At 41.8% G+C, this 13339-nt stretch overlaps 1 protein-coding gene across 1 annotated transcript in view; it reads left to right on the top strand.

Moving 5' to 3' along the window:
• Positions 1-13058, top strand: part of HMMR (hyaluronan mediated motility receptor) — a 46557-nt gene extending 33499 nt beyond the window's left edge. The window contains exons 11-17 of the mRNA XM_049775653.1: positions 2060-2176; positions 4846-4992; positions 6194-6343; positions 6584-6683; positions 9045-9221; positions 11886-12048; positions 12756-13058. Of these exons, the coding sequence (XP_049631610.1) occupies positions 2060-2176; positions 4846-4992; positions 6194-6343; positions 6584-6683; positions 9045-9221; positions 11886-12048; positions 12756-12775 (874 nt within the window). The 3' untranslated portion in view covers positions 12776-13058. The remainder of the gene's footprint in view (positions 1-2059; positions 2177-4845; positions 4993-6193; positions 6344-6583; positions 6684-9044; positions 9222-11885; positions 12049-12755) is intronic.
• Positions 13059-13339: the final 281 nt, after the last annotated feature.

The following is a 13339-nucleotide window of genomic DNA, read 5'->3' as shown; positions in this document are numbered from 1 at the left end:
CTCCAGGTGTGGCCCAAAAGCAAACAATCAAAATAATAATTAAAGACAAAATGGGAATAAATAATGGGGAGATAATCTGAAATAAGAAATTAACCACTGGGAAGAAAGAAAAGACACTACCATCAGATGCTCTTTTCTTTTAAACTCAAAGATCATTTTATTTTTATCACATTTTTTATATGTTATATTTATCTAAATTAAAATGCCCAAGTCTTTTATTGTATTTAGGTTGCATACAAAGTAGTATTGTTATTTTAATCTTAGGGGTATTCATCACTAAGAAAAGGTTGTAGTAAAGAACCAAAGACTAGAACTACTCCTGTACAATTGTTTGTTTGTTTTTTACTTATTTATTTATTGGTTTTTGGGCCACACCCAGTGACACTCAGGGGTTACTCCTGGCTAATGTGCTCAGAAATCGCTCCTGGCTAGGTGACCTTATCGGATGCCAGGGAATCAAACCTTGCTCCATCCTAGCCTAGTGCGGTCAAGGCAGAGATGCCTTACCTCTTGCGCCAATGCACCGGCCCCTAGTTTAGTTTAGTTTAGTTTAGTTTAGTTTAGTTTTTGTGATGCTCAGGATTACTCTTGGCTATGTGTTCAGGCCCCTAGTTTAGTTTAGTTTAGTTTAGTTTAGTTTAGTTTAGTTTAGTTTAGTTTAGTTTAGTTTTTGTGCCACACTGGTGATACTCAGGATTACTCTTGGCTATGTGTTCAGAAATCGCTCCTTGCTTGGGGGACCATATGGGATGCCGGGGATGGAACCCAGGTCCATCTTGGGCAGCCACTTTCTTTTTTTGTTTGTTCTGTTTTTTTTGTTTTTCTTTTTTGTTTGTTTTGTTTTGTTTTGGGGGCAGCCACTTTTAAGGCAAATGCCCTATTGCTGTGCTATCGCCTCGGCCCCATGTTAGGTGTTAATTAACTCAAAACACCATTAGCTTTATTGACCGATATTAATCCCCTACCCTTTTATAAATGAATATGGAAAAACCACAAGGTTTTTATTTATTTATTTATTTATTCATTTATTTATTTCAGTTTTTTTGAGTTATACTCAGTGGCCTTCAGGGGTTACTCATGGCGCTGTGCTCAGAAATCTCTCTGGGCAGACTCGGGAGACCATATGGGAGGCCAGGGATCAAACCTGGATCCGAACTAGGTTGGCCTTGTGCAAGGCAAACGCCATCCCCCTGTGCTATCTCTCCGGTTCCAAACCAAGGTTTTTAGTATGACAACTTGGGATGAGGGCTGGATCATTCAATACTGGGACCAGTATTAAAACACAAGCATGGGCGGTGGCGCTAAAGGTAAGGTGCCTGCCTTGCCTGTGCTAGCCTTGGACGGACCGCGGTTCGATCCCCCGGTGTCCCATATGGTCCCCCAAGCCAGGAGCAACTTCTGAGCACATAGCCAGGAGTAACCCCTGAGCATTACCGGGTGTGGCCCAAAAACCAAAAAAAAAAAAAAAAACACAAGCATGTTTTTAGAATTTTAGTAGATGTGGTCTGGAGTGGGTAGGGTTCTTGCCTTGTATGCAATACAGCCAACTTGGATTCAATCCCTGGCATCCCAGATGGTCTCCCGAGTTCCACCAGAAGTGATCTCTGAATGCAGAACCAGGAGTAAGCTCTAAGCACTGACAGGTGTGGTCAAACAAAAGTTAATCTGTCCATAATAAAATCACTCACTTTAATGAGCAATGACCTATGTTACTGGTAAAATTAAAATATATCTACCTAACATAACAGTATTTTTACCAAAAGATAAAACCAATCAAAAAGCATTTAAAGTGGAGTGCTTTTAACGTAATTCCTATTTTTTAAAATATCTATAAAGAAAAATTGAGAAATAATGAAAAGGAAAACCAAAGAGCAGGTAAGACAAGATGAAGCAAGAAGCAGTTAGCATCTAAAGAAATCTGCTATAAGAGCTAAACAATGGGTCACCATTGCAGAGATGAAGATTCAGAATTTATGATTGCCTATTGTGAAAGGAAAATCTCTCTCTGTGGGTGGTGACAAGTCATTTTCATTTTATTCTTGAATGGTCCCATTTTTAGGAAAGAAGCTGAACTGGAAAAGAGGGAATCTGCTCATACACAGGCTACTCAGCTCCTGCAAGAGAAGCACAGCGTTGCAATGCAGAAGCTTGGTGACATGATGGCTGAGTTTGAAAGGTAGTTTCATGGGTAGGGCATGCAAGAATGTGTGTGTAAACCAGATAGAATGGTTACTAGTACTTTAGGCCTTTCCTTTCCCTTGTTTTGTGTTTCTGTGACACGAGACCCTCAGGTATTGCCTTTCTCTTTCTGACTTAATTTACCCTGTTCCTCTCCAGCTCCATCCATGTAACTACAAAGCCAAAGTTTTTTTTGTTTTGTTTTGTTTGTTTGTTTTGATTTGGGTTTTTGGGTCACACCTGGTGGCACTTAGGAGTTCCTCCTGGCTCTGTGCTCAGAAGTTGCTCCTGGCAGGCTCTGGAGACCATATGGGATGCTGGGATTCGAACTGGGGTCTGTCCCGTGCTGGCTGTGTGCAAGGCAAACACTTTACTGCTGTGTTACTGCTCTGATCCTAAAGCCCAAGATTTTATCTTTTAGGTGAACTCTATTCCATTGTATACATAAAGCCACAACTTCTTTATCTAGTTAAATATATCTGAGCTGTTGCTATAGCCTGGCTATGGTATCTGTGACTGCATTGAAGATAGAGGTGTGTGTATATATATATATTTTTTTTTTTGGGGGGGGGGTGTTTTTTTGTTTAGTTCTGTTAGGGTTTTGGGGGCCACACCCAACAGTGCTCAAGGTTTACTCACGGATCTGCACTAGGTCACTCCTGGCAGAGTTCACAGGATCATAAAGGATGCTGGGGATTTCATCTGGCTCATTGCATGCAAGGCACCATCCTCTCTGCTGGTCCCTGCTTTTGTGTTCTTTTCATTCTCTAAATCTTAGTCATCATTGACTATGTTGTTTCCATTTACCCTATTGTGGGTATCCCCTTCTCCAACTTCTTGTTTATCCCACCCAAATGGTCAGAACCACACACACCTGGAATGGGTGGGGTAGAGGAGTCTGCTTGGAAGGAAAGGAGGGGATAAAAAGAAGAGTTAAAGTCAGCACAGGGGGTCATTCAACAAGGAAGTCTGGAGAGCAGCAGAAAGGGAAGCAGAGGCAGAGAGAGCCAGAGAAGGAACAGAGAAGTGGCTGCTTGGAAAAGGCTTGGTATAGAGGCCCTGTGAGGAGGTGTACATGATGGTTAGGATGTGAAATAAAGCTGGCTGACTCTTGGAACTTCATCTGACTCTTTGAATTTCTCTGACATCACCCTGCAACCTTCAGACCCTCCAGGCCATAGGAGCTGCAGGAGCCTGGCCAAGCTGAGAAAGGACTCACAATTCCCCTTTCAAAAAACGTGGACTGTCTTTTTATATTTCTTTCCTGTTTCTTCTGAAAGAGATCTCACATTTTTTCTTGCCCACTTCTGAGTCCAACCCTCATTTGTCAGTCACCTGAACTGATACATGATTCTCTGCTGATGGAATGAACATCCAGTTTTTTCTACTTGCTGCTTTCCCAACCCTTGTACACATGGCTCCAGATTTTTTCTCACACAATAGGCACTTGATATTCTTATTCTTCTTCCTCTTTGAGGAAACAGCATATGCCCAATCAACCTCTTTCTTTTTTTAGTTTTGTTGTTGTTGTGGTCACACCCAGCAGCACTCAGGGGTACTCCTGGCTCTGCACTCAGAAATCACTTCTGGCAGGCTTTGGGGACCATATTGGATGCCGAGAATCATGGATCCATCCTGGTTAGCCATGTGCAAGGCAATGCCCTACTATTGCTGTGCGATCGCTCTGACCTGCAGCCTCCTCTTTTTTTATTTTTTATTTTTTGCCTTTGTTTTTGGGCACACTCTGATGCTCAGGTTTTACTCCTGGCTTGTGGGTGCCCCTGCCTGCAGGGACACCAATTAAGATGTGGTTATTCTTTCTTGGAGGGAGATCGCGCAAACACAAAGACACAAAGACAAACACAGAGACAGACAAGAGTGGGAAAAGGATTTCAAATTCAAATCCAATTCCATTTATTGAAACTCAAGGCCCAGCTTATATACTTTTTATGGGCACAGTTCTGCTCGTAAATAGGGAATAGATACATTGAGCAGGCCAGATTGTCAGATAACAGGACCCATCAGCAAGTGGGATGAAATGTACAGATAATGGGATCCATCTCCATCAGGCCAGGGTGCACTGATAATGGAACCCATCTCAGGCAGGTCGGAATGTGCAGATAATGTGGACCTCATATTAGACTCAGTTTCCCAGGACCAAAATTCTGTGCCTTTGTTTCTGTACATGCCTTAAATCTTAAATACTTATATTTGTTTCTCAGGGCTGCCTGCTTTTAGCATAGTTCTCTGCTTGTTGCTCTTTTGTGCTTACAAGCCTTAAATCTTAAATGCTTATATTTCTCAAGGCTGCCTGCTTTTAGCAAAGTTCTGTGCCTGTCACAAGGCCCTGAATTTTAGCTAAGTTTTCTGCCTGTTCTAAGAGCTCCCATCACTGGCAGGCACAGAGGAGCATTTGGGGTGCCAAGGATTGTACCTGTTCAGCCTCATGTAAGGGAAACATCCTACCCACTGTCTGTCATTCTAGCCCTCAACCCCTTCTTATTGTTCTCAATACTGAATTCTTACCTGAGTATGTTGACTAGTAGCCTAAACTTTTATCTGCTTTATATATAACAGTTAATAAAAAAATATAAACCAGCTACAAACGTGTCACTGTACATTTGATTGAAAATGGATTAAACTTTCTCCCCCTTTCTTTTTAATAAGCTATAAGGCATTAACAACAAGTGAGATCAAAGATCTGAAGGTAGAAAACTCATCACTGCAGGAAAAAGTGGCTATGGCTGAGAAATCTACAGAGGATGCTCGATCTGAGATGATGACCGCCAAGAGTACAAATGAAGAGTATGCCAGGTGTGTAGGAGACACAATGCCAGCCCATACTCATGTGCTTTGAGTTACTAGAGCAAGTCAGTGTTGTTCTGAGCTGCCAGAGATTGCTCTTAGTCTAACCCCTTGTAGTGCTAAGATTGGCTTTGGATTATCTTGAATAGCAAAATAATACAATATGAAGCTAATTCTGCCTTAATTAAACGAAGAGAGGGTGACTCAGTACAAAGCAGCACCTGTTTTTTCTGTGGGAAACTTGGGTTTAATCACCTCCACCATGTTTTTCTGAGTATCACCAAGAGCAAGCCCTGAGAATAGAGGTAGGTGTAGCTCTCAAGTACCACTGGTATCACCCCAAAACAAAGAAGGAGGAGGTCACCTCTCATGACAAAATAGATGGAGGGGGTAGTACAGAGGTTAAGGCTTATTTTTTTTGTTTTTTGTTTTTGTTTTTGTTTTTTTTTTTTTTGGTTTTTGGGCCACACCCGGCGATGCTCAGGGGTTACACCTGGCTGTCTGCTCAGAAATAGCTCCTGGCAGGCACGGGGGACCATATGGGACACCGGGATTCGAACCAACCACCTTTGGTCCTGGATTGGCTGCTTGCAAGGCAAACATCGCTGTGCTATCTCTCCGGGCCCGAGGTTAAGGCTTATGCTTGGCTATGTGCTGCTTGGTTTTGATCCCCAGCACTGCATAGAACCCTGAGCACCACCAGGGTTGATATCTGCATACAAAGCCAAGAGTAAACTTTGAGTACAGTTGGATAAGGCCCAAAACTCAAAAATAAATAAATAAAATCCCCCAATAGATGGTGAAGTTGAGGACCTGTTACTTGAAGTAAGCAAGAAACTGAAAGATGACTGGTTTCACTCATGTGGCGAATGATTAATTAAAGCAAAAGTACTGGCGAGTGAGGGAAAAGCTCTCTTTTCCTGACTCTGATAACATTGGTTACCAGAGGGAAAGTGCCAGGAGAGGGGAAGGAATGAGCAGAGTAAAATAACACTGGAAGTTTGGGGGTGATAGAGGCAATAATTGCACCTGGATATTTGTGTGCAGCCAAACCCTCCAAATCTATAATGTTATAAAGTAGGGATAAGTCAAGATAAATTCCTTGGGGTTTACTCAGTTAAAATTTACAATTTTGTTTTAAGAGTTCTCTGAGTCTTTAGAACATTAATATCTATAAAATTGTCAAGTGAACTATTCTTTCATACCTAAGGAGCCTTCTAGACTTGCAGAACAAATGTGCACTTCAGGAGGCAGAAATTAAGCAAATCAAAGCTTTATCTCTTGAAGAAGTAACTGATTTGCGGAACCAACTCAAGCATCAAAGTGATGACTTTCAGAAACAACTAGAAGATGCTGAGAGGTAATCGCTATTTAGAACCTAAGCACATATGTATACCTTTGGGGTTACTTTGACTTAGTTTTTTGTTTGTTTGTTTGTTTGTTTTTGTTTTTGAAAGTAGGGATGCAAGGGATTAAATCCAGGGCTTTCTTACACCACACGCAAGGCAAATGGTGCACCACTTAAGCACCAGTCCTGGCCCAGTGATGCTTTTTATTTTTATTTTCATGTTCTTAATTTTAGTTTAATTTTCACATATAGGAAAGCTGAAAAAGAAAGTGTCCTAGCAGAATTGACTGAGGAAATGAATAAGTGGCGGCTCCTTTATGAAGAACTGTATAATAAAACAAAACCCTTTCAGGTGAGCCATGAAAGTCTCAACTTGAGAGTCTTTTAGAAATCCCCTGTGTTCCCTACTACAGTGATTTAGTTTCTGTGAGAGATTATCTTTCCACACATATACAGAGTCAGTGTGACTTCCTAATAGTGTCTTATGCATATATACTGGGTTTTGTTTGTTTGTTTGTTTTGCTGTTTGTGCCATATCTGGTGGTGCTCAGGTTTTACTTCTGACTCTGCCTTTAGGAATTATTCCTGGTGGTGTTCAGGGGACCATATTGGATGCTCCTTATTTTACTATCACTCTGGTCCACTGTGACTTTCTTGGGGGAGGGAGGTGTTCCACCCAGTGATGTTCAGATATTAAACAAAAAACATTTGATTTGGTTTTGGTTTTGGTTTTGGTTTTTGGGTCACACCCGGCATAGCTCAGGGGTTAATTCTGGCTCTGCACTCAGAAATTGCTCCTGGCAGGCTCAGGGACCATATGGAATCGAACCCAGGCCCATCCTGGGTCAGTTGCATACAAGGCAAATACCCTACCACTGTGCTATTTCTCTGGCCTCACTGTGACTTTTTTTTTTTACTTCTAATTGTGACTTTCTTTTCTTTTCTTTTTTTTTGGTTTTTGGGCCACACCTGTTTGATGCTCAGGGGTTATTCCTGGCTAAGTGCTCAGAAATTTCCCCTGACTTGGGTGGACCATATGGGACGCCGGGGGATCGAACCGTGGTCCTTCCTTGGCTAGCCCTTGCAAGGCAGACACCTTACCTCTAGCGTCACCTCACCAGCCCCTAATTGTGACTTTCTTAATAGGAGTCTGTATGGATTAAAAACTTATTTTGGGGGGACCGGAGAGATAGCACAGCAGTAGGGTTTTTGTCTTAGATGCAGAAGGACTGTGGTTCAAATCTCTGCATCCCCTGAGCCTGCGGGAGCAATTTCTGAGCATAAAGCCAGGATTAACCCCTGAGCACTGCTGGGTGTGACCCAAAAACCAAAACCAAAACCAAAAAAAATCCAAACTTCTCTTCTGGACCTGAAAGATAATAAGACATTTTCCTGGCATGTAGCTACCCAGGTTCAATCTCTGGCAACACAACTGGGAGTGGTAGCCAAAATTTATAAAGGGGCAATACCACAGTGCTAGGGCATTTTTCTTGCACACAACCAACACCTTTTGAACCCCGGCTGGATTCCCAGCATCCCATATGGTCCCCCAAGCCTGCCAAGAGTAACCAACCCCTGATCACCACAGGGTGTCACCAAACAGAAAGCAAAACAAAACAAAACAAAAAAACACAAAATAATTATCTTCTAATTTGAGGCCTAAAATTAATAACTTGAAAGGTTTCTTGATCATAAACTTTTGATATGGTCAATTAATGGATTTATATAATTATGAATATAAATTTGTAATCAATTTGGTCTCTATAAATTGGTGATAGTTATTTTGCTATGATCTGCTCACAGCTTTTCTAATTAATAGATTCATCTTAAAAGGGCTAGATGCTATTGCCACTTAAATGGAGCAGGAGGATTCCATTGTAATATGGAGTTGGTAACTGATTCAGTTCATTCGCATTGGCCCTGTCCTGATATTCTTGTTTCTCTCCTATTTTAATGATCCTTCATGTAAAATAAAAATAAGTTTTGTGGTTGGTTGGTTGGTTTGGTTTTGAGGTCACACCCGGCAGCACTCAGAGGTTACTTTGCGCTCAGAAATCGCTCCTGGCAGGCTCAGGGAACCATATGGGATGCCAGAATTCGAACCACCATCCTTCTGCATGCACGGCAAATGCCCTACCTCCATGCTATCTCTCGGGCCCCCAAAAATAAGTTGTTATGAGTGTCAACGAATTTATGATAAGCCCCAAGAGTACATCAGAATAATTTTATTTTTTTCTTTAATATTGAGACAAGTAAGGTTTAAGTTTTTTGTTGTTTTGAGTTGGTTTTTTTTTTTTTTTTGGTTTGGGGGTCACACCTAGCGGTGTGCAGGGGTTACTCCTGGCTCTGCACTCAGAAATTGCTCCTGGCCGACTCAAGGGACCATTTAGGATGGCGGGATTCGAACCACCATTAATCCTGGATAGGCTGCATACAAGGAAAACAACCTAACACTGCTATCTCTCTGGCCCCAAGTTTGTCTTTTGTTTGTTTGTTTTTTGGTTTTTGGTTTTTGGTTCACACCAGCAGTGCTCGGGGATTACTCCTGCTCTGTGGTGAGAAATCGCTCCTAGAAGGCTTGGGGGACCCTGTGGGATGCCGAGATTCGAACCACAGTCCTTCTGCATGCAAGACAAAACGCCTTACCTGCATGCTATCTCTCTGGCCCCAGCCAACTTTAAGTCTTAATAAACAAATGAACCTTCTCTTTCAGTTACAACTGGATGCATTTGAAGCAGAAAGACAGGCTCTGTTGAATGAACATGGCGAAGCTCAGGAACAACTAAACAATCTAAGAGATTCATATGCAAAATTATTGGGACATCAGAATCTAAAGCAAAAAATCAAGCATGTTGTGAAACTGAAAGATGAAAACAGCGAGCTCAAAACGGTTTGTAAAATGAGACATAGTCCCATGGAGCATGTTCGGCCAGCATGGGATGTCTTTTTTTTTTTTTTTTTTTTGGGTCACACTCGGCGGTGCTCAGGGGTCACTCCTGGCTGTCTGCTCAGAAATAGCTCCTGGCAGGCACGGGGGACCATATGGGACACCGGGATTCGAACCAACCACCTTTGGTCCTGGATCGGCTGCTTGCAAGGCAAACGCCACTGTGCTATCTCTCCGGGCCCATGGGATGTCTTTTTATTATAACTGTTTCTATTATTTTTAGAGGTAAAATGAAGAACATTGACATAAGATCCAACAGAAAAAGTCGAAATCCCTCCAAAGGCTGAAATGAATTTGCATATTTATTTTATTTAGTTGGTTTGGGGAACAACACTTGACAGTACCCAGGGCTTGTTCTTGACTCTGCTATGGGTGGGGCTGGGGTTAATTTCTGCAGGTGCTCAGTGTACCTGCCACGTACAGAGCAGGGGATGATTTCCAGAGGGGTTGCCTCTGGGCTAGACAAGTGCCTCAAGCCCTATACTAGCTCTCTGGTTGCAGATATAGAATATTATAGATGACATAGCACTTCTGTATACAGTCCTCTTGTAGGCATGCTCTCTTGATTTATTCACTAACTGCTAGATTATTCTTTTAGTAGCATCAATTCTTCCTTCCCATCCCCACAAGTGTAGAGCCAAGTGTACTGTGGCTCCTCAGGGCAGTTGGATTTTTTTGTTTGTTTGTTTGTTTGTTTTTTGGGCCACACTCAGCGGTGCTCAGGGGTTACTCCTGGCTGTCTGCTCAGAAATAGCTCCTGGCAGGCACGGGGGACCATATGGGACACTGGGATTCGAACCAACCACCTTAGGTCCTGGATCAGCTGCTTGCAAGGCAAACGCCGCTGTGCTATCTCTCCAGGCCCGGCAGTTGGATTTTTGATCCAATGTCCAATGTCGACCTGGAGCTTTGCTTGCTGCTGGCTCTTGACTCTTGATTCTCCACACACACACACACTTTTTTTTTTTTTTTTTTTTTTTTTTTTTGTGCCACATCCTACTGTACTCAGGGCTTATTCCTGGCTCTGCACTCAGGAATTACTCCTTGTGCTCAGGGACTCTATGAGATACTGGAGATAAAATCCTCTTAAGGCAAACACCTTATTTGCTGTACTATCACTCTAACCCCTGGCGCTTGCTTCCAACAATCCCCTGGGAGACTGTATCCCCACATATATTACTCCAGTCACCTTCAGCTCTTTGGTTGGAAAGGTCAGTGGTGAATGACTATGCTGGCTTGGGGAGGCCCCTTTCAGCGGTCATGCTCTCCATTTCTCTTCCAGGTAGTCTGCACTGACTGTTGATCTATATTTAGAATCACTTCTTGCTTCCCTGGTCCTCCACTGTCCTTTAGAGTCCCAGTGGCTTGGATTTCTCTGAACTCTGTTCAGTCGATTCCTTCAGGAAGGAACCGGGAATTATGGTGGGTTCCATCTTCTTCCCTCTGAGCTCTGAGCTCTGTCTCAGACTGAAGCAGAAAACAGTGGTCGTCTTTTCTCAAGTGACCCTTGGTTATAGGACCCATGTGTTCAATGGATAGGAATGGGCTAGGGTAGAGCCCTAAGTTTCGTTCTACCCCCTGTCCTGTTCTGGCATAAGGTTTGCCTGTTCCTGAGCCTGGGAGATCCATGTCCTTGCTTTATGGGGCAGCAGAATTCAACTCCAATTTCTTTTTTCTTCTGGCCAGGGATTTGGGCCACACTAGGCAGCACTAAAGGGTTACTCCTGGCTCTACACCCAGAAATCACTCTTGGCAGGCTTGGGGGACTCTATGGGAAACTGGGTATTGAACCCAGGTCAGTCCAATGTCAGCCATATGAAAGGCAAACATCCTAGCATTGTGCTATCACTTCGGCCCCCACATATCCAATTTCTATTCCACAGGATAGTAAAGTCTCCACTCATCCACATTTGCTTCAGCAACTGGGAGCCAGAGGCCAGTAGAGAAATGCTGCACCCAGAGCTAGAGAGATAGCACAGCGGTAGGCTGTTTGCCTTGCAAGTGGCCGACCCAGGACTGATGTTGGTTTGAATCCCAGCATCCCAGATGGTTCCCTGTGACTGCCAGGAGCGATTTCTGAGCACAGAGCCAGGAGTAATCCATGAGTCCCACCGGGTGTTGCAAAAAAACCAAAAGGGAAAAAGAGAAATGCTGTGCCCTTGTCATTCCAGGCAGGAGGTGGGCTCAGAAGGTCTCATTTGGAATTATCAATCTGAGCTAGGAAACCAGTGTGGAGAGCAGACTTGGTTCAGAGCACACAGGTTCTTCTTTCGTTCACCTAATATTTGTAGCTTTTTTAGAATTGCTTTTTTCCTACACTTGCTTTTTTTATGAGTTTGTTTCCTGTGGGAGCAGTCAGGGTTGCTTTTCAGACCACCAAGCCAGAAGTTGGTCACTGTAGTTTATATGGAGTTGAACTTTCATAGCTTTGGAGCCATAAGAAGTGTAAGAGAATTTGGCACTTGATCTGAGAAGGTTGAACATATTTGTAGGTGAGAAACAAAATCTGTATCTGCTAGTGATATTTGTCTTCTGGTTTAATACATGGGCCGCCATGGACTACATGATCCTTAATTTTATTTATTTTTATTATTTATTTTTACATAGGAATTGTCAAAAGTTCGCTCTCAACTTGCTAAAAAAAAGCAAAGTGAGGCAAAGCTTCAGGAAGAATTGAATAAAGTTCTGGGCATCAAACGCTTTGATCCCTCTAAGGCTTTCAGTCATGAAAAGAAAGAAAAATTTGTTCTTAAAACTCCCTTAAAAGAAGGTAGGAAATGAATAAAATGCATTCATTTCTTTTGGATTTGATTAAAGTGCTTAACATGTTGTTCTTTCTTTTTATAAATTGTGAACATTTGTTTATTATGTGCAGAAGAAATTCTGAGATTCTTTATGAAAACAATTCGACTCTTCAAGCCCATGTTCTCCCTTGGTCATTAATCTTGTTAGTCATCTCCATATTTCTTTGCTTATTTTCATTCTGAAAAAGCTTGTGTTTTCTTTTGAACATATTTCTCCTTTCTCTCCCTTCATATTTTTCTAAGTAGCTTTTTATTCAAATAAAAATGATCCTGCTTCCCTTCTACCTCCAAATTAAATCCCATCCTCCTTTACAGCCTCTTGATTTTCCAAATGTCCAGATTCCTCACCAGTTCTTTGAGCTTTACTCATGTGATGTCTTGTTTAAAATTTTGTCATACTTTTGCTACTCCTTTTGCCCTTCAGCCCAATTATTTCTCTAACATGTACCCTTACTTCAAAGTAAAATGGTCTAATTAGATTTAGAGAAGTAGGTTCTGTCTCCTGACTGTGAATCTACATCTTTGACAAAATACCAGAATTGTTTAAAATGTGGAGAACCGAAGTGTGTCTTCCTCTTATGGAAGATTGGAAATGCTCATTTATAGATGATTATGATGGATTAATTTATTTTTATTTTTGCTTTCTAATATATCCTTTTAATCATACTTCTAGCCAATGCAAACTGCTGCTGAGCTTCTGTGGAGTTCCCAGGATCAAGCAAGTAAACCTCTGAAGATCCTGCCGAAGATGTTTTTATTCTTATTTCATTGTACTTTTGTTGCAGTTAATATTCTCATATTGTGTGCCATGTTAACTTCCTGTTCTTAAATATGTGAGAGGAAGTCCCATATTTACCACTGTGTCTTCTAATGTATTACTTCCTTGATTTTCACCTTTATCTTCCTGTACTACATTTTCAGTTGACTGTCACACTATAAAGTGTATTTGTAAAGATGACTTTCTTGACAAAACTAACTTGTGTCTAGAGGTGAGTAGCCAAGCAAAAAAAAAAAAAAAAAAAAATGCAGGAAGCCCAGGATTTGAGCCTAGCATTGCATTTTCCCCTGAGCACATTCAGCTGTGTTCTCCAAGCTGAAGACAAAGCTGTATGTAAAGAAAATGTCTAATCAATTCTACTATCATTCAGGCACTACTTTAATTTCTTTAAAAAATATTATTGCCTACTATTTGCCTATGAGGTGTTTAATAGTAGCTTATTACTAAATAAAATCACAGATTGTTGTGCTCGCTGCAGC

The sequence above is a fragment of the Suncus etruscus genome, chromosome 6 (genome assembly GCF_024139225.1).
Source record: "Suncus etruscus isolate mSunEtr1 chromosome 6, mSunEtr1.pri.cur, whole genome shotgun sequence".
Taxonomy (NCBI): Eukaryota; Metazoa; Chordata; class Mammalia; order Eulipotyphla; family Soricidae; genus Suncus; species Suncus etruscus.
The sequence above is the reverse complement of the archived record's forward strand: the minus strand, read 5'-3'. Positions and strand labels throughout refer to the sequence as shown.